At 45.8% G+C, this 27,166-nt stretch overlaps 1 protein-coding gene across 1 annotated transcript; it reads left to right on the plus strand.

Annotated features, from left to right (window-relative positions):
* Positions 1-5,875: 5,875 nt before the first annotated feature.
* On the plus strand, positions 5,876-21,784 carry Sde2 (SDE2 telomere maintenance homolog). The gene is made up of 7 exons (XM_051148022.1): positions 5,876-6,044; positions 10,461-10,578; positions 15,506-15,617; positions 16,488-16,657; positions 17,406-17,520; positions 19,439-19,913; positions 21,458-21,784. Exons 1-7 carry the CDS (start codon positions 5,925-5,927, stop codon positions 21,677-21,679), a joined length of 1,332 nt encoding a protein of 443 aa, XP_051003979.1. The 5' UTR covers positions 5,876-5,924; the 3' UTR covers positions 21,680-21,784.
* Positions 21,785-27,166: the final 5,382 nt, after the last annotated feature.

The following is a 27,166-nucleotide window of genomic DNA, read 5'->3' on the forward strand; positions in this document are numbered from 1 at the left end:
CGGGAGACAGAGGCAGGTGGATCTCTATGAGTTCAAAGCCAGCCTGGTCTACAGAATGAGTTCCAGGATGGCCAGGGCTACATAAACAATGTCTTGAGAAAAGCAGCAATAACAACAAAAACCAACCAACCAACAGACCAACCAAAAATGGTGGGATATTTACCTCAATCTATAATACCAAATGGATTCAGTCCTTAGATTAAATATCAAAGACAAAACATAAAATCTCTAAGAAAGTCAGATATGGTGGAGCACACCTTTAATTCCAGTTTGAAGCCAGTGTGGTCTACATTGAGAACTTCAAGTCACCAGCGTTACAGAGTGAGACCCTGTCTTAAAAAAAAAAAAAGCTCCAGTGTGTCATAGGAAGACAAGGACATGACAAGGAATATTTCTGGAACCCACAGAGATGTCTGAGAGGCCACAGTGGGACAGGAGAGGTTGGGGAAAGGCAAATGTGGGAGGAATGTTGGGAAAGCAATAGCCTGGGGATGAGAGGGACGGCCTGTACTTGGTATTATAGCTGAAGTCCAGGGTCTGATGAAGGAGCTTCCTGTCCTTGAATCTTCCCCTTGAACAGGTTCAAGGACAGTGGTGGGAGTTCATTCAGGCTAGAGGCCAGGGTGCCTGAGGTACTGCATCAGCTCTGGAGGAGGGAGGTGTGATGGGTGTGGGCACTAACTGGTGTGCTGTGTCAGTGCAGACTTCCATCTTCTGTGATATTTAACTCTGCACATGAGCATTAGAGGATGAGTGATGTCCCTATGTTGTGTGACACCTTAGTCTGCGAGTGGTAGAAAGAAAGAAGCACAAGGCTTTATAAGAGTTGCCATGGGGGCTGGAGGGATGGCTCAGAGGTTAAGAGCTCTGGCTGCTGTTTCAAAGGTCCTGAATTCAGTTCCCAGCAACTGCATGGTGGCTCACAACCATCTATAATGAGACCTGGTGCCCTCTTCTGGCCTGCAGATGTACACGCAGGCAGAATACTGTATACATAATAAAGAAATAAATCTTTTATTTTTATTTTATTTTTTGTTTTTTTTTTTAAGAAATAAATCTTAAATAAAAGAAAAAAAAAGTTGTCTCTTCACAGCAATGGAAACCCTAAGTAAGACAGAACAAGACCCCGCTTGCCAGCATTGGCCCTGATAACTGAAGTAGACTGTGCATGCTGTGTGTAGAAAAAAGTCCTACATGTTTGCATCCATTGCAGACCTGCACTATATGATTTTTTTGTTTTGTTTTTTCGAGACAGGGTTTCTCTTGTAGTCCTGGTTGTTCTGGACTCACTCTGTAGACCAGGCTGGGCTTGAACTCACAGAGATCTGCCTGCTTCTGCCTCCCTAGTGCTGGGATCACAGGCTTGCACCACCACACCGGGCATCTTTTTTATGTATTAAGGGTATGGTCTCTCACTTGAAACTAGAGCTCACTAATAATGTTAATCTGGCCATGTAGCTTGCTCTGGGGGAATCCCTGGTGTTTGCTTTCTGAGTGGGGAATCACAGGTGTGCTGCCTCACTTGGCTTTCATGTGAGTTCTGGGCCTCCATACTTGAGGCTTCATGCTTGGCTGTCAAGTCTTTTTTTGCTTTTGTTTTTCCAGACAGGGCATGTAGCTGTGGCTGTCCTGGACTCAGTCTGTACACCAGGCTGGCCTTAAACTCACAGAGATCCATGTCAAGCCTTTTAACCACTGAAGCATCTCCTGAACCTCAAATTTCTTTTTATCAAGAAAAAAAATTTAGGGACTGGAGAGATGGCTCAGCAGCTAAGAGCACTGACTGCTCTTCCAAAGGACATGGGTTCAATTCCCAGCACCCACAGGGCAGCTCACAACTGTCTGTAACTCCAAGATCTGACACCCTCACACAGCCATAAATGCAGGCAAAACACAAAAACAATAACAGCAGCAGCAAAAAAAATCATCAATGCACATAAAATAAAAATAAATAAATTATATATTTTTTAAAAAGAATGTTAAAAAGAAAAAAAAATTAGCTGAGCCTATTGGTGCACACTTGTAATTCCAGAACTCTGAGAGGCAGGGAGAGATCGAGGTCAGCCTGTTCTACAAAGCGAGTCCAGGACAACCAAAGCTACACAGAGAAACCCTGTCTCAAAAAGCCAAAGAGAGAGACAGAGACAAAGATAAATTACATTTATTTATTTCTGTGTGTGTACTTGGGTATGGCATGTATGTGGGGGTCAGAGGTCAGAGGACAACTTGTAGCAATCTCAGGTCTTTCTTTCTACCCTGTGAGTCCTGCAGATGGACCTTGGCTGCAAGCGTCTTTACCCACTAAGCTGTCTCCCTTAGCCTGCTTTCAGATGTCTCAATGAAACAAATCGCTTGATGGCGTTGGTGAGAGCAACGGTGAAGAATGTTTCTGTAAGCCAGAGTTTTTGTTATAACGCAAAGTCTGGTGACATTCATGGGAGGGATAGGATTTATCTGTGGAGTCCAGCTTGAAGGAAGTGCTTGTTGGCAGCACAGAGAGGTGGGCTTCTGGGTTCAGCTTTGGCTGTGGGTCCACTTTTCATGCCTGCTCTGCTGCTCTCTCCCGTGCCTCCTTTCCTGCCCTCTCCTTCCCAGCAGCAATGCTTAAATACAGCTCCTTTCTACCTCTGTTTCCACCTCACCCGTGATGCTTCTTTTGGTTTTTTAATCCAATAAGAGAAGCAGAGTGGAGTTTTGCCTTCCCTGGCAGCCAACCGTCTTGGAGCTTGCTCCAGGCTCCGCCTCCCACACGTCCACTGCCAGTGTCGACTCCTAGGCTCTTGCCCAGATGCTCTTTTTCCATCCCAGGAGCCGATCTCATTGTTCTAAGGCTGAAGCCATCCTATAAGGCAACACTTGCCAATTTGGGGGCGTCGATGGCGGTTTTGTGTTTGTGGCACTAGAGGAGTCAGCTTGTCCCCATTGTCCTTTGTCACGAAAATAGCTTTTCCTTCCCGCTGTGCCTGAACATGGCTGAAAACACAGAGGAGTGCCTGGCACGTCATCCATGGACACAACCTGGAAAGTTGCTGGTTTAGGAGTCTTGCTGTTGTTTGTGGGAAGTGCCAGTGCCTGGCTCTGCCTGCTTCCTGCTCTTGCAGAACAACATGACATTTGGCTCAATCAAGCCCCTGTCATGGGTTGCCACACAAACACTGCCTGTCTTGTGCTGTCATTTCCTGGCAGTGAACAATCATCCCACATTGCCTCAGGATGCTCTTGTAGTGTCTCCTGGCAGCTGAGCCAGTCCTCAAAAAGCAGATGTACAGCTGGAGTCACTCTTTTGGGAACACAGGCCAGAACAAAGCCAGTGTGGCCTATCTGAAAGAGCACCAAGCGTAGTCTTAGGAGCACAGCTGCATGATTTGACAATTGAGGAACTGCCCCCGCTCCCCCCCCCCCCCCCCCACCATTAACTTGTCACAACCATAAAAGTGCCTTCCTTCCTGTCGTTTCTTCCTCTGAAACCCCGAGATGAGGAAGGTGACAGCAGTGGCTTTCTTTTTACACAATCACTTACTGAGTGCCTCACCCCGTAGCACTGGCCACTGGTTATGACAACATAGCTCTAGCAGCCAAGCTAAGCAGTTATTTCTAGATTTTTTTTTCTCAATTAATATGTACCATGTTCTTGCCCACACCTTTAACCTCTGATGTCTCCCATTATTTAAATGAATTTATAAGGACCAATTCAAGCTGATTTCTGTTTCCTTATAGCATAGAATGTCCTGTGTTAGTTTAGATGCACACTGGGAGTAATTGAGAGTTAGTAATGCATTAAATAATCAACCAATATTTATGAGACATTTACTTTCTGTATTTCATAGTGTAAGGAGCACACTGTGGAGGTTTAACAGATTAAAGACTGCTCAGAATGTTTGTGTCCTTGAAATGTTAATAATGATTAGTTCGTATTTTAAATGACAAATGCTAGCTCATTACATGGGACTTTTGTATGATAGGGATTTAAATTCAGCTGAGGGATAAAATGTGAATTCATTCAGACATTTAGGTTTGGGGAGTAGTAGATAGAGCGTTAGTCGTAAATGATGTAGTCTTTCTTTGTTAGAAGGAAATCCTTCTGGAACCTTCCAGTTTACAAAAATTATCCTGACAAGGGAATGTTACATAACCTTAAACTGACCATTATCTGGTTGCTTGCAGGGGAGGAAACTGCCAGACTCTTGAAATGGTCATTTCTGATTCCCAAAAAGGTGGAAATAACAAATAAGCAGTTAGGAGTACGAGCTAATGGATGGAGTGTATTAAGACTGACGATCACACGTTTCCCATTTGTCCTGCTTACATATTGATGAGAAGGCTCTGGGTCACCACGACTCCTCCTCCTCCTCTTGCTCCTCCTCCTTCTTCTTCTTCTTCTTCTTTTTTTTTTTTTCTCTCTAAGATTTATTTATTTATACAGTTTTTGGTCTGCAATTGAGCTAGCATGCCAGAAGAGGGCGTCAGAGCACATTATCGATGGTTGTGAGCCACCATGTGGTTGCTGGGAATTGAACTCAGGACCTCCGTTAGAGCAGACAGTGATCTTAGCCTCTGAGCCATCTCTACAGCGCCCCCCCCCCCTTTTTTTCCCCTGGTTTTTCAAGGCAGGGTCTCTCTTGTAGTCCTGGCTGTCCTGGACTGACTTTGTAGACCAAGCTGGCCTTGAACTCACAGAGATCTGCCTGCCTCTGCCTCCCAGGTGCTAGGATTAAAGGCGTGCGCCACCACCATCAGGCTACTACTTCTAATCAAATATTGTTTCTATGCATAACATATTTGTGTAATTTTTCTCCATCTCATTATAGATGCATGTGTAACAACAGATCTGTAACTTCACAGGGTTTAGAATCCTATTTTTGTTCATTCTCACGCTTAAAGGATTTTAGGATCTTGTGCTTTCCCCTCAGCAAATAGTTCCACCGGGCTCTACATCTTTACAGCAGAGAATGTGGATCTGTGGGCCCGGCATCTGTGTCCAGGAGACTTAGTTATCTCCCGATAATCCTCCTAGCCTCACACTAGCAGCTTTTAAATTGTTCAGTATTTTAGAAACACCATCATCTCAGCATATTAAATATTAAGGGCCTCCCTCAGCGCCTGGACTTTAAAGTTCTTCTCTGTAAAATCTGCTCTTGTTTCCATGGTGCAGAATGAACGATGCAGCGGGGTTTTTTGGAAGCAGCATTTGACTATAAAACGTCACTCCCGCCCCTGCCGTTCAACAAGGGCCCATTTGCTGTGAAATATTTTGAAAACACAGCTGAAGCAGGGACAGCGCAGAGCGCAAACGTGCAAAAATAAGGACGAGCCGAATGTGATGGAAGGACCAAGAGGATGACAGCTTCAGGAAATGAACATAAACCCAGAGGGCACTGTGCAGGCCAGAGGCTGCGGTTCGGAGACCACTGTGGGGGCCGTTCCCGGGGAGTTGTGAGGCCTCGGGGGTGGAGGAAGCCGTCGCCGAGCTCGCCCTCTCCCAGCAGCATCGGGGAGGAGGGTTACAGTCCTCCCACACCCCAAAATAGCAACACAAACGCGAGCACAGCTCGGGCCTGCGGCGTTGGGAGGAGCCAGCAGCTTTATCACTCACAGGCAAAGCACTCCTGCCGCGCCCAGAGCTCGCCCTTTATAGCCGGTCCCTCGAGCCCCGCCCTAGCAACCGCCCCTAGCAACGCCTAGCTCTAGCGCTCTGCGGTCTTATCGGCCTCCGGCAGGCCTTTCCTGTCCCCCTCCCCCACGCCAGCCTCGCGTGACGCCGGGACACGTGACTGCCCTCCGGAAAGGCGGGGGGGCGGGGCGTGAGTGGAGACGGGCGGGGCGGGGCGGGGCTCTGAGAGACGAGGCCTTCCGTCATCTCGGTGCGACCGGTCGGTCTGTCGCCTTGTGTTTGTCGCGGGCTAGAGGTCCCGTCACCAGGCGAAATGGCGGAGGCTGCTGTGCTGGCGTGGGTTCGCGGCCCCGGAACCGGGTGCAGGGCGCTGCGGTGTTCCTCGGCGAAGTGCTCAGTGCGCGATGTTATCTACCGACACTGCCAAGAGCAGGTGAGGCTCGCGGTGCTTGGGAGGTGGGGCAGAGGGACCACGCTGGGCTTGCTGTTCTCTGGACATTATAAAGTGTTTGAGGCTGAGAATTTGCCCAGTTTCAGGTGCTTCTGACTAATATTGGGACCTTCCGCTGGTATTGAGTGGCGGTAGTTGTGTTGTCTGCACAGCGTAAGAGAAAACAACATTCCGTTAGGGCCCCCAGTCAAGCCTTGATTAGAGATTCTTTGTTTCTGTTTCTTTTATCTCTAAATGATATGTTTTTTTAAACCCACCCATCAGGTGACCTTGTTAGTTCCAACCTAGAGAATAGGTCATAGCCAGACGAGATAAGGAAAGGACCGTTAGAGAAAAATTGGATTCATTTGGCCACTCTTCAGGGCCAGTCACCCACATGTGTTGACATCGTAGGCTCTTAGCCCCTTCTTTAGACTCTGTCTGTTCTTTTTGTCCATGTGTACTTAGGAAACCCTGGTCAGGCGCTTCTAAAATTCTGACCTTTAATTCCCAAATAAGAAAGCTTTTACTGACTATGGAATTCCAAACCTTTTCAATTATCTAACAACTCAGTGGTCTCCTTGAATCTTAATTCTAATCTGGGCATTTGGTCTAGAATGGTTTTTGTTTATGACCATACCTTTTTCTTTCTCTGCTTGTTAATTATAAGCGTAACAAAATGTTAAAGTACCAAATCTAGTCCTAAGGAGACTTGGGCCAGTTTTTCTTTTTGGCTTTTTGAGACAGGGTTTCTCGGCTGGGCGTGGTGGTGCACGCCTTTAATCCTAGCACTCAGGAGGCAGAGGCAGGTGGATTGCTGTGAGTTCGAGGCCAGCCTGGTCTACAAAGGGAGTCCAGGACAGCCAAGGCTACACAGAGAAACTCTGTCTTGAAAAACTAAAAAGAGAGAGAGAGAGAGACAGACAGGGTTTCTCACTGTAGCCTTGGCTGAACTGGACTCACTTTGTAGACCAGCCAGCCTGGCCTCAAATTCATAGCCATCCTCCTGCCTCTGCCTCCCTAAATGCTGGGATTACAGGTATGCGCTGGCATTATTTTTGTTTTGTTTTGTTTTGGTTTTTGTTTTTTACTGTGTTGGAGACTGCTAAAAAAAAAATGCAGAACCTTTTTAACCATTTGAATTGAAATCTTTTTCAAGATAGATTTTTTAAAATACATTTGAAGAGTAATTTTCATGATATCTTTCATTTTTGGGGTTGTTTGTTTTGTTTTTTTGAGCTAGGGTTTCTCTGTGTAGTGCTGGCTGTCCTGGAATATTCTGACCTCAAACTCTCCAGTGCTGGGATGAAAGGTGTGTGCCACCACTGCTCAGCTCATTATTATTTTGTAAACTTAAAATTGTCCAAGTGTGGTGGCGCACACCTTTCATCCCAGCACTTGGGAGGCAGAGGCAGGCAGATCACTGAGTTCGAGACCAGCCTGGTCTACAAAGTAAGTCCAGGACAGGCAAGGCTACACAGGGAAACCCTGTCTCGAAAAACAAAGCAGACAACAAACGATCCATAAACAATGGGACCATAACAGTGAGAAGTGTTAGAAATACATTTTGTGAAAGAACCAAAAAATAAAGTGGGGTGTGGTGGGTTATGCCTGTGATCTGAGCACCCGAGATGTGACAGACAAGACGATAGGGGGTTCTCAGCCTCCTGTTTGTAGTGAGTTTGAGGCAGCCTGGACTACACGAAACCCTGTTTGAAAACAAAACAGCACCATATCACTTAGCCCTTAGATTTAACAAAGGTGACATACATCAGCTATAGGAGAAGGAGGGTAAACATCCAGAAAAATTTAGACTTGAGTTGTTTGGGTGACAAACAGGAGCAGTTTTCAGACATTTGAGCCTGTCTGTTATTTAACTTAGTAAATGTGAATACAGGCAGCTTACAAAAGGGCAGTTTGATGGAATAGGAGTCTGGTGTGCTCAGCAGTCCTGACCTGGTTGGTGGTGGCCTTGTCTTAAGCCTGTCAGAAACTGTTTCATTTAATTTCCCGTAACTTCCTCCTGTAATGATGTTTGCTTCTTGTTGGCGGCTGGGGAGACATGGTTTTCCTGGTTGCAGTTCCTTCTCAGTGCAATGGGTCAGTTGGTCTTGTTGGCCTACAGGTTTGTCTCTGACACATAAGCTGGTCAGGCAAAGGTTTGTGTGAATACCTTGAGCTTGGAGCACTTTATATTTCCATGCATTTGGATTATTCTAAATTCTTTTTTCTACTAGAGAATTAATTGACAAGAACTTTTTTATGTATACAATGTCAGAAGAGGGCATCAGATCTCATTGTAGATGGTTGTGAGTCACCGTGTGGTTGCTGGGACTTGAACTCAGGACCTTTAGAAGAGCAGCCTGTGCTCTTAACCTCTAGGCCATCTCTCCAGCCCAATTGACAAGAATCTTAAATAGAAACTACAGGGGCTTGGTATGATGGCTCAGTGATTAAAAGGGCTTGAATTTGGCTCCTAGCACCCATATCAGGCAGCTCACAACCATCTGTAGCTTCAACTCCAGGGAATTGGATGCCTCTGGCCTCTGAGAGCACCTGCACTGATATGCCCATACCTACATGCAGACAGACATGGTACACAGAAAGAAAATCAAATACAACTTTGATTAGTTCCATCCCTCGTCCCAACAATATTGTTTGGAAGTGGTCTCTGATTTCACATTAATGTCTTTCAGAATTATTTAAAATTTTAGAGCCAGTTGGTGGTGGTGCATGCCTTTAATTCCAGCGTTCAGGAGGCAGAGGCAGGTAAATTTGTGTCCAGCCTGGTCTACAGAGCAAGTTCTAGGGCAGCCAGGGCTACACAGAGAAACCCTGTCTTTAAAAGATGTTAAAGTATTTTTTTCATTTATAAATATTAAGTGAATCTTTACAGATTAACACAGAGGCCTGGAGAGATGGCTCAGAGGTTAAGAGCACAAACTGCTGTTCCAAAGGTCCTGAGTTCAATTCCAGGCAACCACAAGGTGGCTCATAACCATCTATAATGAGATCCGGTGCCCTCTTCTGGCCTGTGGGTATATGTGCAGGCAGAACATTGTGTACATAATAAACGAATAAATCTTAAAAAAAAAAAAAAGTTCCAATTAAAACAAACAAACAAACACAGACAGTTTCACAGCAAGAATAGCCCTTTATTCCAACCTTTTTGTTGTAGGTAGCCTCGGCTCCCTTGCTCTTCTTTCCTTCTGTCTCTTGTCTGCAGTGCTGTCTCCTATACCTTCTCTTCACTGAGAAGGTAAGAGACTGCTCTTGTCCTCACACTAATGCTCTGCCTTCCAGCCCTGCATATCGCTTGCTTTTCTTTTTTCTTTCTTTTTTTAAAATTATTTTTTATTTTTTCGAGACAGGGTTTCCCTTTGTAGCCTTGGCTGTCCTAGACTCGCTTATGTAGACCAGGCTGGCCTCAAACTCAAAGTGATCCACCTGCCTCTGCCTCCCGAGTGCTGGGATTAAAGGCGTGCACCACCACGCCCAGCTACAGCTTGCTTTTCTATTGCTGTGAGCGAACTGTCATTATTCTACAAATAATTTGTAATTACCTTCTTTGCATAGTTAGGTTCAGCTGTCAACTTGACATAGTCCCAGTTTGGAGATTGTCTCCACGAAAATGACCTGTGGAACTGTCTGGGATTCACTTTTTAATTGCTAATTGATGTGGGATACATCAACCCTCCTTGGCTTCCTTTCCAGTTTCTTGCTGCTGCCTCATCTGCCTAACCGCTAACACTGAGGTCACCAGGGTTTATCTTCTCATCTTTTTTCTGATAACTTTTTCTCTCATGTGATTTTATGCAGTCACATGGTTTTAAGTGACATTGGTATGTTGACTATTGAGTGGGGCGTGGAGTGGGTTTGGTTTGGTTTGGTTTTTTTGAGACAGCACTTAGAAGACCCCTGAGGCAAGAAGATTGCAAGTCTGAGTTCACAGTCTAGGCTACATAGTGAGATAAGACTGCTCCAGAGACAAAACAAAAACACCCCAAATGTACCACTGTTCTGCTTTCTCCCGTCTCCCTACCTACACTGTCAGGATGGTCGGCAGTTTTAAGCTTTGGATCAGTTTTGGTGTTAAGTTGAAATTTACCTCCAGTTTATAAATGTCAGGAGAAATGAGTGAGCCCTTTGCATTACTAGATCTGAGCCCCGTGTAGCCTGCTACCATGAATCAGGCTACACGAGCAAGGAGGATGCCTAGGGCACCATAGGAAGCTGCCCCCAAGCACTGACAGACTAGGTCAGCCACTTTTGTTTTCAGCTCAACAAAATAGTGGTCTTACCCGTTTATCTGTTTGTAAGAAGATTTTTTTTTTTTTTTTGTAAGAAGATTTAACAACAGAACAAGTTAGGTCTCACCTAGTGATAAGGAAGGGTATTAAAACTTACTCTCATCTCTAGGAAGTTCCTGTGGAATGCTTCTTTGTGAAATGTAATGGCTTCCTGGTTGCTGCTGGTGACGAGGTGCAGCATGGAGCTCTGTACAGTTTGGAGCCCAGACTTTGTGGCGGTAAAGGAGGTAGGACACGTTGTTGATGCTCCTTGTAACAGCGTCTGCGATTCCTAGCAGTGTATTTGAAATGAACAGACTTGTTTGTCTCTGGTCACAAGCTTTGTTTGCCTTGGGAAATCATTTATACTCAATTTTAGGTCCTTTTATTTTGTTTTTTGTTTTTCTCTTTGAGGAAAAAATAACTTCTATAAACTTCAGCTTCTCCAGCCAGGCTGCTCTTTAAGAAAGTTGGTGCCAAGCCGGGTGTGGTGGTGCATGCCTTCAATCCCAGCACTCGGGAGGCAGAGGCAGGTGAATTAATGTAAGTTTGAGGACAGCCTGGAATACAAGAAAAATCCTGTCTTGAAAAACCAAAAAAAAAAGCTGGGCAATGGTGGCGCACGCCTTTATTCCAGCACTCAGAAGGCAGAGGCAGGTGGATCGCTGTGAGTTCGAGGCCAGCCTGGTCTACAAAGCGAGTCCAGGATAGCCAAGGCTACACAGAGAAACCCTGTCATGAAAAACCAAAAAAAAAAAAAAAAAAGAATGTTGGCTCCAAAACTTTCAGGAGGGTTAGAAGAAGAAGGTGACATTGTTCCTTCCAGATTGTTGAAGGGCAAGCTGTAAAACAGTCAGATCACATGCTTTTCAAGACTTGTCTCCTGTTGTACTTGTAAGAGTGACCCAAAATCACCTTAGGGAACAACTTCCGAGGCCAGGTGGATTAAGTTCCCCTTGTACTGGTAAGGTTAAGAAGAAAGCAAAGAGGGCTGTATAGACGGCTCAGTGGTTAGGAGCACTGGCTGCTCCTCTAGTGAGCCAGAGTTCAGTTCCCAGGAGTCATATGCATGGCAGTTCACACTTGTCTGTACCTCTAGTTGCAGGGGAGCCATGGCACCAGGCTTGGATGTGGTGCACATACATTATCAAAGGAGAGCTTCGACAAGTCAGGGGAGACTGAGAAGGTGTGTGCAGAGTTGGCGATTTGTCACCCTGCAGACTTTTCCCTGATGGTACAAAATTTTAATTCTCTGGGGCCCATGCTCTCTGACCTGTGAGAGACTCTGAACTCTCTTAACTGTTCAGGGGCCAGTGAGGAAAGAAAGAGAAAAAGGGGAAAGAATCACACTCACATGTACACACTCGGTGGATAAGCAGAGCCACTCCAGTAAATAAGTTTGAACAAGCTTCAACCACTTCACACATACACAGACAGACAAACAGACATATACACAGACAGTCACACTGGGTAGATAGAGCAAAGCTATAATGAGCAAGCTGTAATAGCCACACAGACATTTACACATAGATGGTAGAAACTCCAGAACAAGCTTCCACGAGTAGGCTCCAAAGAGGCTCCAACCAAGAACATTTATTATTTCTTGGTTCCTTTTATACTTTCTAAGGCAAAATTCTCTGTGTCAGGAGAAAATTACTTCATAGCCATAAAAGGAATTATCACAAAAACAGATAAATTGTTACACGGGGGGAACACAGCATGATATTGATGACATGTTTTTCCTTTAAGATTCCCATCTAACTAACATTTTTCAGCTGTTCTTCCCTCCATAAGTTCAGAAGAACAGTTTTTCATGCCATAGGTTAACAAGGTTTAAGGTTAGCATGGTTTAAGGCTTTACAAGATAATTGTTTACATGTCTTTCCATTAAGGCTCTCACCTAACTAGACATATCTCCCCCCTCCCAACCCCCAGTCCCCACCCCACCCCCTGGCCAGGACAGGGTTTCTCTGTGTAACAGTTCTGGCTATCCTGCAACTCACTCTGTAGTCCAGGCTGGCCTCAAACTCACAGAGATCCGCCTGCCTCTGCCCCCAAGTGCAGGGATTAAAGGCATGCACCACCACCGCCCAGCTGTTTTGTTTTTTTTTTAAACATAGTTTCTCTCTATAGCCTTGGCTGTCCTGGACTCACTTTGTAGACTAGGCTGGCCTTGAACTTACCTGCCTCTGCCTCCCAGAGTACTGGGGTTATAGGAGTGGGCCACCACCGCGCAGCCCCTTAACTAAACATTCTTTATCTCTTAGCTCCACAAGTTCATTGTAAAGTCAAAGTACTGTTTTTATGTCTTTCATTCCACAAGTTCAGAGCAATAGTTTTTTATTTTGGTTATGAGCCTAGCTAGCTTTTAACAGCTGAGCCATCTCTCCAGCTCTGCAATAGTTTTCTATGTCCTAGGTAAGCAAGGTTTTTTTTTTTTTTAAACCAAGAAATAGATCATTTATCTTATGTCTTATGTCTTATTTTTGTATAGCTTAAATTAGTTATCTTGGTGCATACTGAAACCTGTGATCTCATCTCTAGGCCTAACCTAGAGCAAATGTTTCCCTAGATCGTAAATTTGCCTCAAGCCTGTTCTTTCTAGTGCAGTTTATGTGGTTGTGACATATGAAGGTTCACAGAATCGCCTTATGTAGCCTTTACTGTTCTGCAAGGGGCTTAAAATTACCTGAATCAAATCAGGAGTTATAAAATTCATCCAAACAACATTGTTTCATGAAAGTAAGTCTCCATATTGATCTGCAGGAAATTTGCCCAACAGAGTGGCCTAATACCCAGGAAGCATTCACACCAGAGCAGTGAGGACTTCCTCACTTCCAGCCACAGCATCCTAGATATGTGAGAAATACAGCAATGGCAGGCATGGGAAGGCACATCAGTAGCAAGAAGTCGTGTGGAGCAGAGTCCCTGGGGCCCACGCCTCACCAGGGCATCCCCACCCCAGCCGTGGAAAATGGTGGGCCGTCCCCAGGAAGCGCACTTACTCGCCGCAGTTCCCCTTTCATGGCCTATGCCAACACATATCTGTGTATGCAGGCAAAATACACATACACATAAAGAGGAGGAGGAGCAAAGAACACAGAAGCATGGAAACAGCATGAACACTTCAGCGGGTATTTTCTGATTCACAAGCCTGTTTTCTCAGAGCCTGATGTTTGGTTTCAGAGAGCTGACGTCTCAGACTTATTCCTGCCTGTTGAAATGTGTCCATAGCAAGCAGCATGTCTTTAGATGCCACCAACTTAAAATTGTCCTTCCCATAAATGAAAGAAAGAAAGAAAGAAAGAAGGAAAGAAGCAAAAAAACCCTTGCTGGTGTGGTGGTGCACACTTTTAATGCCAGCACTCAGAAGGCAGAGGCATCTCTGAACTTGAGGCTAGCTTGGTCTATAGAGCGAGTTTCAGGACAGCTAAGTCAAGGAGGGCTACACAGAGGAACCCTGTCTTGAAAAATCAAAGAGGATGTGGGGGAAGTACACCACATTATTTTAATTAGTATTTGTCTTTTTTTTTTTAAAGATTTATTTATTTATTTATTTATTATGTATACAGTGCTCTGGCTGCATATACACCTGCAGGCCAGAAGAAAGCATCAGATCACATTATAGATGGTTGTGAGCTACCATGTGGGTGCTGGGAATTGAACTCAGGACCTCTGGAGGAGCAGTCAGTGCCCTTAACCTCTGAACCATCTCTCCAGCCCTAGTATTTGTCTTTTAAGACAAGGTCTTGAGCTGGGCGTGGTGGCACATGCCTTTAATCCCAGCACTCAGGAGGCAGAGGCTGGTGAATCGATCAATGTGAGTTCAAGGCCAGTCTGGTCTACAAAGTGAGTCGAGGACAGCCAAGGCTACACAGAGAGACCCTGTCTCGAAAAACCAAAAATAAAAAATAAATCAAGTTAAATTTAAAAAGACAAGGTCTTCATAAGTAGTTCAAATTGTCCTTAAACTTGTGGCAATCCCCCTTCCTCAGTTTCCCAAATGTTGGAATTATCTGTGGGTGCCATTATTTCAGGCTCATTTCATAATTTTGAGGTTTTCGTTTGTCTTTTTGTTGATTTGGGACAGGATTACTGTAGCTAGTCTGATCTGGCACTCACAGTGTAGCCCAGGCTGGCCTTCAATTTTCCTTCAATCTTCCCACAGTGAAGCTGGGTGTGGTGGCACACGCATTGAATCCCAGCACTCGGGAGGCAGAGGCAGATGGATTGCTGTGAGTTTGAGGCCAGCCTGGTCTACAAAGTGAGTCCAGGACAGTCAAGATAATATAGAGAAACCCTGTCTTGAAAAACAAAACACACAAACAAAAACAATAACAAAAAAAAAACCCAAAACCCTTCCCACAGTGCATGAGCCACCATACTTGTTTGGACCAGGCTAGCTTCAGACCCACAGAGACCCACCTGTCTCTGCTTCCTTTCTGGTTGGTTCTTAAACAGTTGATGTTGGTTCTCCTGGTGGCTAATTTGGTGTGCTTCTTGCAGCAAATTTGTGCTCTGAGGAGAAGGCACAGGGTTTCCTACAGTGAGCCACGGTGTACATCTTCACATAAATATGGTCTAATTCTGTGTGTGCATGAGTGCGTGTGTGCGAGTCGGTGTGTGCCTGTGGAGGCTGTGGGTTGAAATGGGTTGCCCTCCTTGACTACTCTTCACTTTATTTGTGTAGACAGGATTTCTCACTGACCCTCAAGCTCATAAGTTTGGCTCATGAACCCCAGGGATCCTCCAGTCGCGTTGCTGGGGTTACAGGCATATGCCCTGTGTCCAGCTTGTGCGTGGATGCGGAGCATCCAGAGAGCGCAGCTCCTTGTGCGTGTACAGCAGGCACTTCACTGAGTGAACTGCCTCCCAAGTCCCATCTCATGGTTGTTCACCTAGGGATCTTAGAGCTCCTGGCATGGACGAAAGGTTTTGCATTGACCCTGCTGTGCAGTACAGCATTTCAGAAACGCAAGGTGAAAGGCAAAAGACAAAGCCAATCAAATGGATCAACACCTTTGTCTCCTGGGTAAAGACTGTGGTGTTGAGCTCCTTTTAGAAAAGACGAAGAATGGAGTTCACTTTTAGTGGTGTGATGCAGGCTGTTTCACTACTCTAGCTTGCATCGTCCTTGGCGTTTTTAACCCACTTAATCCATGTATGTTGCTTCAGGTTTTGGGTCTATGCTTCGAGCGCTTGGTGCGCAGATAGAGAAGACAACCAATCGAGAAGCCTGCCGGGATCTCAGTGGGAGGAGATTACGAGATGTCAATCATGAGAAAGCGTAAGATACCCACTTTGTAGTTAAGTCTCTTAAAGAGTGCGATGACATTAAGCACGACGCATCACAGTGTGACTAGGAGTCCATTAACTGTCTAGGGAGCATTTTTATATACTCAAAATGCTTGGAGGTGAGTTCTGAGAAACATCTTGTTAACAGAATTCCTGATGCAAGCACCACAGAGGGTGCATTATAAGCCCAGGTGTTACATTCAATCACCTGATGCAATGAAGAGATTAGTGGACTGATAGGAGTGTGGCTTAGGAGGCATGGCATACAGTTTCACCATACTCTATTGCTGTTTGTCTATTGTGTTTTGTTTTTGAGACAGTCCCCCCCGCCCCCCTGTGTGTGTGTGTGTGTGTGTGTGTGTGTGTGTAATCCTAGCTGTCCTTTAATATACTATATGGCCTCGAACTCACAGAGGTCTGCTTCCCAGTGCTGAGATTAAAGGCCTATCATAAGTAAATAAAAGTAGGAGCATAAGTGAAACAATAGTAGACTAACAGTGTGGTTTGGTGGTAGAGCACTTGCTTAAGGTCCTGGATTTGATCCCTATGATCACCGCCCCCTGATAAGTAGCACAGTAGCTATATAAATCAGTGGCAGTTATTAGCAGGCCTTTGTCATGTGCATGCTGTTCTGTACTTTTATGCTACTTGTAGCTGGTGGTGTGTTTTATTTTAATCACCATAAACAGGTGAGTAAATGTTACTATGACTAGTGTCATTAAGCAATAAGAGTTTTCAATTCTATTATAGTATGGGGCCACCTTCCTGTGTGTGGCTGCCGTGGATCTGCGTGCCGTGTGGCCCATGACTGTGAACGTGTGTGTGTGTGGTGCACCCATTCGGTTACGTCTCTCCTCCACAGCATGGCCGAGTGGGTAAAACAGCAAGCTGAGAGAGAGGCTGAGAAAGAGCAAAAGCGCCTGGAGAGACTGCAGCGGAAGCTCGCAGAGCCTAAGCACTGCTTCTCCAGCCCCGAGTACCAGAGGCAGTGCCATGAAATGGCTGAGCGGCTGGAGGATTCGGTCCTCAAAGGTGAGAGTGAGGATTCCTCTGTGTGCTCTGCAGGCCCCTGGAGCCATGAGCTCCAGACCACTCCACTGTGCGAGCATTTTGGAAGAGGATAAAAGCCTTGGAACCTCTCTCTTTAAAAACCAGCTCAGACCTTTATCAGGTCTAACCCCTCCACCACACCCAACACAGCACAGATGCAGCATTTGACTTAACCCCCAATTTCTTTGGCTTGTGGGCCCCAGGGAAAAACTGTCTTTTCTTGGTTGTGAGCCTTTTAATAGCTGAGCCACGTCTCTGCCTTTTCTCTTTGTGCAGGGCAGGGTGGTGGAAGTCTTCAGGAGTTTATATAGGCCTCAGCAGCTTCTTGTAAGCAGTGTGCTGCGTGAGTGCTGTTGACTTACAGGAACTTTGCATCACAAAGGCTGGGACAGGGAAGACAAGTATGTGTAAACAAAGGCCCTGTCCTAGCTGGGCACTGTGGGCACTTGGCCCTCACACTAGAGCACTGAGGACCTTCAGCTACACAGTGTACTGAGGCCTGGGCTGAATGAGACATTGTCCTAAACAAATGCTAGTTCCATGTTTATTTGAAATATTTTGAATGTGAGATTAGTCTAATAACCATATAAAAAATTGGTATGAAGACACTTGCATTGGTCAGGCGAGGAACAGCGGCAACTAAGTATGTCTGGGAACAACCTAGAGAAACTTGTTCATTTCTGTGCTGACTAAGCTATCCTGACAGAAACTGCTTACAATTTCCACCTAGGCATGCAGGCTGCCTCCAGCAAGGTGGTATCAGCAGACAGCAGTGAGCCCCGGAAACGGCCAAGCAAGTCACAAACAGACCAGGGACCAGGGGCCAAGAAGAGGAAATGCTTTTGGTATGTCCTTCCCAGCTTCCTCCAGATCCTGCTCTTTGAGGACCGGGATGATGTTTCCATCTTGTCTGTTTACACAAATGCCTGTTCTCCTTCTCCCTCCCCCCTTTTCTTTGATTTCTTTTTTCATCCTTTCTTTTTCTTTTTGTGTGTGAAATAGGGTGTGGCTCTGTCTGCCAGGCTACCCTTCAACCATGGCATTCTCCTGCATCAGCTTCCTCTGCTTGGATCACAGGTCACCAACTTGGGCCAGCACACCCAGGCTAGAGCAAGCGCATATTTAAGAAGCACTGGAGGGTGCTGGGTTCTGAACTCAGGTCCTCATGCTTGTGTCAGGCCCTTTACCAGCTGAGCCATCTAACCAGCATGGAAAGGATAGTTTCCTCCCTTCATAGTGAAACATCACATTTAAAAATAGCCTTTTTTGGAGCCAGGCATGGTGGCACATGCCTTTAATCCCAGCACTCAGAAGGCAGAGGCAGATGCATCTCTGATTTTGAGGCCAGCCTGGTCTACAAAGGGAGTACGGGAAAGCGAAAGCTATACAAAAAGACCCTGTCTCGAAAACAAAAAACCCCCCAAAATAGCCTTTTTCATTTTTTTTTCAAGTTTTACTTTTGTTACGTGTATGTATGATGTTCTGCCTCAAGACATAGAATGTTTTCACATGGGCAGTAGTTCCCTTGTGCCCTCAGACACCCTTTCCTTTAGCTGTGTACCCTGGCAACCAGCTACCACCAAGTCAACATTTGTTCCTGCTGTTTTAGTCTTTCCAGAATGTCATATCACCTGCCTGCTTTCTTCTATTTAACCAACCTTCCTTCTTCCTTCCCTCCCTCCCTCCCTCTCTTCCTCCCTCCCTCCCTCCCTCCCTCCCTTCCTCCCTCCCTCCTTCCTTTGGTTATCATTACTGCAATGAAACATCCATGACCAGTGCAACTTGGGGAGGAAAAGGGTTTTTTGACTTACACTTTTGCATCACTGTTCCTCATTGAGGGAACTCAGGGCAGGAACCTGGAGGCAGGAACTGATGCCGAGGCCATGGAGGGGTGCTGTTTACTGGTTGCTCCCTGTGCCTTGCTCGGCCTGCTTGCTTATAGAACCCAGGACCAAGGAAAGCACCACCCATTATGGACTGGGTTGATCAGTAACTAAGAAAATACCCTACAGACTGCTTACCAGCCCAGGCTGATGGAGGCATTTTAAAATTAAGATCCCCTTCATTCAGATGACTTTAGCTGTGTCAACTTGACATAAAACTGTCCAGCACAGCAGTTATGAACAAAGCATAGAGTGTTCCCCTCTTTTTTAAAAAAAATATTTATTATGCTTACAGTGTTCTGCCTGCAGATCTCATTGTAGATGGCTGTGAGCCACCATGAGGTTGCTAGGAACTGAACTCAGGACCTTTGGGAAAGGAGCCAATGCTCTTACCCTCTGAGCCATCTCTCCAGCCCTGTATTCCCCCTCTTTATTCATGATTCTAGAGATTGAACCTAGGGCCTCACACATATTAGGCCAGCATTGCACACTGAGTTTCACTCACAGACTAAGAATTTTTTTTTCTTTATGGCTTTTTACTGTCTTAACTGTTAACAGTTGGAATTAGCATAGAAAGAAAGGGAAAGTTTCAAGAGAATCAGAAATCCCAAGCTTAACAAAGGAACTAAGAATACACAGGTCAGGCGTGTGTACTGAGGGAGAACGTTCTGGCGAGGTCATGGGTTTGGTTTTACGGTATTGAATGCAGTCCCTATGAGGTGTTTTTTTCCCTTCTGTTTCTGCCTCTGGAATGTGCTTTTCTGAAACTTGCCTACACCATCTTAAGCTGGTCCCTGCTTTTATTATATTCAGACAGACAGTTGACCACCCAGGTAAGGTGGAGGCTGGAAATGGTGTCACCTTCTGCTGCTTCCTACAGGCTGGGCATGGAAGGACTGGAGGCTGCCGAGGGGTCCAGTGCTGGAAGCTCAGATGATGACGGTGAAGAAGAGGCCCCTGGGACTTCGGGGCTGAGCTGCTGTGTGCCGGGAAATGGCCATGATGGTGTTGAAGTGGCAGCTGACGGTCCTTGCAGTCCTCAGAGCTCTGGGTTGAATGCACACTCTGAGTCACCCAAAAAGCTTCTGAACCCCATGACTGACTCTGAGCAGGGCATTTTGGAGAACACAGGAACTGAGTTGGGAGAGACATCTTCCTGGGAGCACAGTGACAGGAAGAAGGTCACAGAAACAGAGGAGACCCCGGCAAGGAAGGAAACAGCGAGTCCTAAGCACACGGAAAAGGACCAAGAGACAGAAATGACTGGTGGGGACAGAGCTGCAATGGCTCTGTCTGGAGAAGCCAGGGAAAGTGTCCCTATTGCTAACCTGGAGGGAAACCACTCAAGAGACACGGTATGCCGGGGTTTTTTCTTTTCAAATTTTTATTTTTAAAATTTTATCTATTTATTTATTATGTATACAGTGTTTTGCCTGCATGTACAGGTGCCAGAAAGGGCACCAGATCGCATGATAGATGGTTGTGAGCCACCATGTGTTTGCTGGGAATTGAACTCAGGACCTTTGGAAGAACAGTCAGTGCTCTTAACTTGTGAGCCATCTCTCCAGCCCATTTTTATTACTTTATGTATATGGATAATCTGCATGCATGTATGTGTACATGAAATGTGCATGCTTAGTACCCATCAAGGAAAGGCATTGGATCCTCTGGAACTGGAGTTACAAATGATGTGAGCTGCCTTGTAGGCACTGGGAATCAAAGCCATGTCCTCTAGAAGATCAACCCAGGCAGTTTTCCTAACCTCTGAACCATCCATCTCTCTAGCCCCTGTTTAGTTTAGTTTAGTAGTTTTTATTGTTGCGTTGTTTTGTTTGAGATAGGGCCTCACTTCTGTGTCTGGCTTGGAACTTGGTGGTCCAGCTGCCTTGAACTCAGGGAAGTCCTTCTCAGCTTTCTAAATCTCTGATTATAAAGTCATCCACTACAGGTTTAGGTAGTGTCTGACCTGCAGAATAAATGGCTAACAGCCTCTTAGTGAAAAGCATTTTACCATGGTGAGAAGCCTGTCCCTGCTAAGCTCTGGAATTGCACTGTTCTGCCACTAGGTGGTGCCCTTGATGCTGTGTTCATCGGTTCTAAGACATGGCTTTACATGCCTGCCTTAGATTTATCTTTTTTAGTGTTTCTTTGCTTTCTGATTGAGGATGTGAGGGAGTGTACAGCCAGAGGCATCTGGAAGGGTCCAGACTGAACTGGCCCATGGGGAAAGTTATGAGGGGGAAGGAGAGAGGAAGAAAAGAGTTGACAGGGCAAGTGGACCATGAGAGGAGCAGGAACCAAGAGAGCTTGTGGCCAAAATGGCAGTTTATATAGGAAAGAGAAGCTGAGGAAGAGAAGTGAAGCATACACACCACCACCCCCTTTTTTCTCCTTCGAGACAGGGTTTCTCTGTGTTAGTCTTGGCTGTCCTGGATTTGCTTTGTGGACCAGACTGGCCTCTAACCCACAGAGATCTGCCTGCCTCTGCCTCCCGGGTGCTGGGATTAAAGGCGTGCGCCACCACACCCACCCTGCCCCACCCCATGCAAGACCCTGTCTTAAAATGTTTGTTTTAAGATACAGAGATAAGAAATAGTTTCTGTGTGCATCAAAACTGCATATGGGCCGGGCTGCACTCAGGAGGCAGAGGCAGGTGGATTGCTGTGAGTTTGAGGCCTGCCTGGTCTGCAAAGCAAGTCTAGGACAGCCAAGGCTACACAGGGAAACCCTGTCTCAAAAAAACAAAACAAAACAAAAACTGCATATGGAGTGGCATCTAGATGACAAGTTAATAGGGCAGTGGTACAGTATATAGCAGTTCCTTGAAAATATAATGTCATTGGTAGTTACATCTCCATTCAGAGGACAGGGCCGGCTCTAATCTTTGCTCTCCCATCAGGCTCCTGGTCCGGAAGCTGTGGACCTGTCCTCATTCCCCTCGGCTGCAGAGTTGGAGTCTCTGGGTCTGGAGAGGCTCAAGCGTGAACTGATGGCCCGTGGACTGAAGTGCGGGGGCACCCTGCAGGAGCGCGCAGCCAGACTCTTCTCTGTCAGAGGCCTGGCAAAGGAACACATTGACCCAGCCTTATTTGCCAAGCCTTCAAAAGGGAAGAAGAAGTGATTTCCTTAGAGCCCTTGTGTTTTTTTGACACTTCCTCCGGCTTGATATGGACTTGTGGCCAATATTTTTGTTGATATTAAAATCTAGTTTTTTAATAACAGTTCTAAGTAGTCTCTTTCCATTGGTACCTGGGCTTGAGGTTTTTATTGGAGGGGGAAACTTTGTATGTTAGTTTTCTTCCATTTTGGTGTTTTTGAGAGAGACTCACTCTGTAGCCCAGATTGACCAAGAGCCATGTAGTTCACTGTGGTCTTAGGCTTGCAGTGACCTTCCGCTCTGTGGTATGAGCCACTGCGCCTGTTTTGTCAGAGTTTATACATTTCTTTGGCTTTATATTGTGACCCTTGGATAAGATATTTTCAAGAATTTTGTGTAACCCAAAGTTGTCAGGTTTGTAGACATAGCTATTCATAACTTTGTCTTATACAAACTTCTTTGTGTGTGTGTGTATGTGTGTGTGTTTTACCAGAGATGGAGCCCAGCTGCTTCCAGGCTTCCCACACTGGGATTTTTGGCTAATGTTTTGTTTGGTTTGGTTTTGGTTTTTCGAGACAGGTTTTCTCTGTGTAGCCTTGGCTGTCCTGGACTCACTTTTGTAGACCAGGCCGGCCTCGGAGCATGCACCATCACTCAGCTGGCCCTCACACTGGGATTTTTATTCCAGCACGGGACCTAACTATTTTGTTTGATTTTCAAAAATCAGATTTTGGCTTTGTGAATTTTTCTCAGTTGTTGTCAGTCTCATGGGCCTTTGCATTTTATTATTTCCTCTCCTACACACTGTGGGTTTACTTTAATCATTTTTCTTCAGTTCCTTAAGTCTTAGATCACTGATTATAGATTTTAATTAAAAAAAATTTTTTTAGTGTCTTGCCCAGTTAACAAATATTTGTGTTTTCTCTAAATATCTTATCCTGACTCTTGACAACAGAAAATATCCTGTACCCTTTTTTATGATCCAGCATAAAGTCTGACATTATGACTGTGCCAAGTACTATTGAAGAGAACACGCCCCCAGGCCTGGTGTGGTGACACACGCCTTTAATCCCAGTGCTTGGGAGGCAGAGGCAGGCAGATCTGAGTTCAAGGCCAGCCAGCTCTACAGTGCAAATCCGGGGCAGCCAGGGCTCTCCTGTTACGTGACACACTCAGTTGTCAGGGAGTGTGTTCGGGACACCCAGCATGTGAGTGGTTGGTAGGATCATCCAAGTGACCTGTCTTTGCTGCTTTATTTCCATAGAGAATTAAGAGAGAAAACTCAGATCTCAACTCTGTGGGAATTGTCTTTCTTGAGCATCTGCTTTTTATATGTTGAAGCCATTATTAGGTTTTACTCTTCTAATATATATTGAACAGTTTATTGTGAAATTTCCTTCATCTCTGATAATAGTCTCCTGTCCAGCGTGTATTTACCTGACATCCAGCCTTTGTCCTTGTCTCCACGGAGTGTGGGTGTTTTGTGTTCATCCTTTTCCTCCCTGCTCTTTCTATGTACAATGGGTTCCTACATGCTGCATGTATTGTCACGCATTTGTTTCTGTTCTGTCCCTGTCTCTGATGACAAGTCAGAGATGAGTCACACGGTTGTTTCTGTCATAATATTTTTCTTTGGGGGTGGGAGCTGTTTTCAGCTGTGCCTAAATGTGGTCTACTCATTTTTTACCTTGGAATTTGGTAAGCTTAGTAGTTTTATAAATTTCTGCTATTGATTAAATTTGAAAAAAAAAAGTTAAAAGTTTTTTTCCTCAGCTTTTCCCACCTAGTCCTAACATTGTCTCTCCTCTTTCCTTCTGGAAAGTATACAGATATGCTAGCCCATCTGATGTGATGGTGCCTTCCCCTGAGTCACCAGGCCTGTCACTGTCCCCCACACCCACACAAACATTACTATCCCATGCTTGTCAGTTTCTTTGATGTGACCAAGCTGCTGAGAGTCTCCAAGGCAGAGCTGCCTGGTGGAGGGCCTGGGAGCTCAGTATCCCCAGTGTGTATGTGTGGAGTTTCCAGAGTGTGGCTACGGAGGAGCAGCCTAGACACCTTCGCCCACTCATGCTGCACAGCAGGAAAGAGACGCACTTCTGTTGTTTAGGAAGGACCATTTTTCCAGAGTAGGTAGGAGAGCTCACCTTCCATACTGTACTGGATGGCTCTGTGTCAACTTGACGCAAGCCAGAGTCATCAGAGAGGAAGGAGCCTCAGTTACAGGCTGAGCAAGCCAGGGGAAGCAAGCCAGTAAGCAGCACCCCTCCAAGGCCTCTGCATCAGCTCCTGTCTCTAAGTTCCTGCCCTGTTTTAGTTCCTGTCCTGGCTTCCTTCAGTGACTACAATGTCAGAGTATAAGCTGAATAAACCCTTTCCTCCCCAACTTGCTTTTTGGTCACAGCAACAGAAACCCCGACACATAGCATGTGAGTATCTGTTCAGACCTTATAAAGGACATTTGAAAGGGCCAGGTAGAGTCGTCTGTACTTTTCAATACAGGTGCAGAAGGGCACATCTGTGGCCAGTGAGATGTGGCCTTGCCAGAGCAGGGCTGGGTGACCTTACTTGGAAAGCTGCCCGTGATGTCAGTTTCCCTTTATGAATGGAGCCTCAGTGTGTAGCAGAACTGAGACATGACACACAGGCTACTTAACTCTTAACACATCTGGCCAGGTTTTGGCATGGTGGTACACACTGTACTCCTAGCACTTGGAGGCCAGGCCAGGAAGATGGAGAGCTTGAAATCAGCCCTGTGTCACAAACACCCAATAAGCCTTTAATAATAATAATAATTAATAATAATAATAAAATGGGAGTATAGCTCAATGATAATGTGTAGGAATATAACAGGAGGCCTTGGGTTTTATTTCTGGAGTGAGGGGAGCAGGCGAGAAAGCTCAAAGTGAAAAAGTATGGCTGGGCGTGATGGTACACTCCTTTAATCCCAGGATTTGGGAGGCAGAGGCAGTCAGATCTCTGAGTTCAAGGCCAGCCTGGTCTAAAAAGTGGGTCCAGGACAGCCAAAGCTACACAGAGAAACACTGAAAAAAAATCAAAAAAGGGAGGGGGGATGCAAAGATACAAGTGAGGGGATAACAAGGGATGTAATCTGAATACATTTTTTAAAAAAGATTTTTTTATCTGGCCGGGCGTGGTGGCGCACGCCTTTAATCTCAGCACTCGGGAGGCAGAGGCAGGCGGATCGCTGTGAGTTCGAGGCCAGCCTGGTCTACAAAACGAGTCCAGGACAGCCAAGGGTACATAGAGAAACCCTGTCTCGGGGAAAAAGAAAAAAAAAAAAAAAAGATTTTTTTTTTTATCTGAATAAATTATTTTAAAAATAAATTTTTTAAAGTGCCAGGTGTGATGGTACACGCCTTTAATTGCATGCAGGTGGATTGCTGTGAGTTTGAGGCCAGCCTGGTCTACAAAGCGAGTCCAGGACAGCCAAGGCTACACAGAGAAACCCTGTCTCAAAAAAACAAGTGAAAAAGTATGAAGTGATTAGGGGTGTGGGAGCTGGTCCAATCCCAGCTATTGCACTGGGCTTGCTAGAAACCTTTGAGCTCGCCAAGTGGTTCACTTGGCCCACTTTGTTGGCTTGGCATAGGAATGCTGAAGTCTGGGGAGGCGTGTCACACAATATGGGACAACATCCGGACTGTTTCCAGCTGTGTGTTTGGGGGGGCGGGGGAAGGGGAGCTGCAGGCTCTATGGTGGCATTTGCCCTGATGGCCTGCTTCCAAGCTTTATAAACTTGAGACTGTGCGCCCAGGCAGTGTCATTCCTCAGAGCACTCCCTGCTGTTGTTCCCACTTCCTCGGAACTCAGCCCACACAATTGCTGCCTCTTGCAGCCTGAACTCCCTCGTCTAACCTCATTTTCTCTATGCCCCAGCCACAGTAACTTCTGGGCTGTTCTTTAAACAAGCCAGCACTGCTCCACTGTCACAGCCTAGCTCTGACTGGTTCCCGCCTGAGGCAGACATTTTTCCTCAGATGTTTACAGATGTTGCCATCACTTCTCTTTGATTTGAAGTGTCAAAGGCACAACCCGTTCTGCATATCATTTTGTGTAGGCAGAATGTCTTCTCCCCACATGGGGATCACTCTGTGAGTCCAGAGTTCTATTTTATTAGTGGCTGGCACATAAAAAGTGCTGTACCCTATTTGTTGACTGACTTAATGTATGGTTCTAATGGTGTGTTCTATAAAACAACAAACATGCTCACCGTCTTCAGCATAGTTGAGCACTGTACCCTCACGTGGAAACTTCCCATAGGCATGTATGGTGTGCCTTTAAAGGTTGTTGAGGAAAATGACTGGGACTATTTTACCAAATGCAACCCAATTGAAGGATGACGCACGCAGGGCAAGTCTGTAGGAAGATGTTCACCACCAGCCCTGGAAAATGCCGCCTACTGCTCCTAGGCATAGTGGCATGCACCTGTAATCCCAGCAAGGGAGGGATGGTGGTAAGGCTGAGAATTTGAGGCCAGACAAGTCTACATAGTAAGATCTTAAAGAGACAAGTCCCAGCACTTGGGAGGCAGAGGCAGGTGGATCTCCATGAGTTCGAGGCCAGCCTGGACTACAGAGCGAGTTCCAGGACAGCCAGAGCTGTTACACAAAGAAACCCTGTCTGGAAAAGCAAAAACAAAAACAAAAAAAAAACGAAACAAAAAAATCATGTTTCAAATACTCTAAACAAAGCTGGGCATGGTGACACACACACTATTCCCAGCGCTTGGGAGGCAGAGACAGGTGCATTTCTGAGTTCCATGTCATCCTGGTCTACATAGGGAGTTATAGGACAGTCTCGGCTACATAGAAACCCTGTCTCTGAAAACAAACAAAATTAAAAAATAAAAATAAAAAAGCAAAAAGACACTAAACAACAACAAAAATCTGTGGGGTAGAAAGACTTCTTGTGGGCACTAGAGTGCGCTGTGTACCAAGGGCAGGGGTAATCCTTGTCATGAGGGTTGGTAGAAGTCTGAGGACAGTACGATGGGACCAGTATTGGCTGGGCACTGGATTCCTAAAAGACTGTGGCACCCCACCCTGTTACCTGCCATGGGCAACAGGTGGTTAGGAAGCTGGCCTGGACTTAACAGGGCTGTTGGCGCTAACTTTGTGGTGCTGGGAATTGAACTTCAATCCTTGGACTAGGTGAGTGCTCTACCTATTAGCTGTGTTCCCAGACCTCTCTAATTTCACTTGTCTCTGTCTTTGTGTCTCTGTCTCTCTCTCCTTCCCTCCCTCCCTCCTCCCCTCTCTTTTTTTATTTTTTTGGTTTTTCCAGACAGGGTTTCTCTGTGTAGCCTTGGCTGTCCTGGACTCGCTTTGTAGACCAGACTGGCCTCGAACTCTCAACGATCTGCCTGCCTTTGCCTCCTGAGTGGGTGGGCATGCACCACCATGCCCGGCCAGCTCATCACTTCTTTTAGGCCCTACTCACTCCTGTTTTGAGTACAGACTCATTGATGCCTCTGTAAGTCTGAAC

Source organism: Acomys russatus, chromosome 6, assembly GCF_903995435.1.
Source record: "Acomys russatus chromosome 6, mAcoRus1.1, whole genome shotgun sequence".
NCBI classification, from domain to species: Eukaryota; Metazoa; Chordata; class Mammalia; order Rodentia; family Muridae; genus Acomys; species Acomys russatus.

Bases quoted from the DNA above. Each gene is read 5' to 3' on its own strand.
- Sde2 (XM_051148022.1), top strand. From the start codon at position 5,925: ATGGCGGAGGCTGCTGTGCTGGCGTGGGTTCGCGGCCCCGGAACCGGG. The intron at 6,045-10,460 runs GTGAGGCTCGCG...TCTCATCTCTAG, and splicing joins ACCGACACTGCCAAGAGCAG to GAAGTTCCTGTGGAATGCTT. The intron at 19,914-21,457 runs GTATGCCGGGGT...CTCTCCCATCAG, and splicing joins GAAACCACTCAAGAGACACG to GCTCCTGGTCCGGAAGCTGT.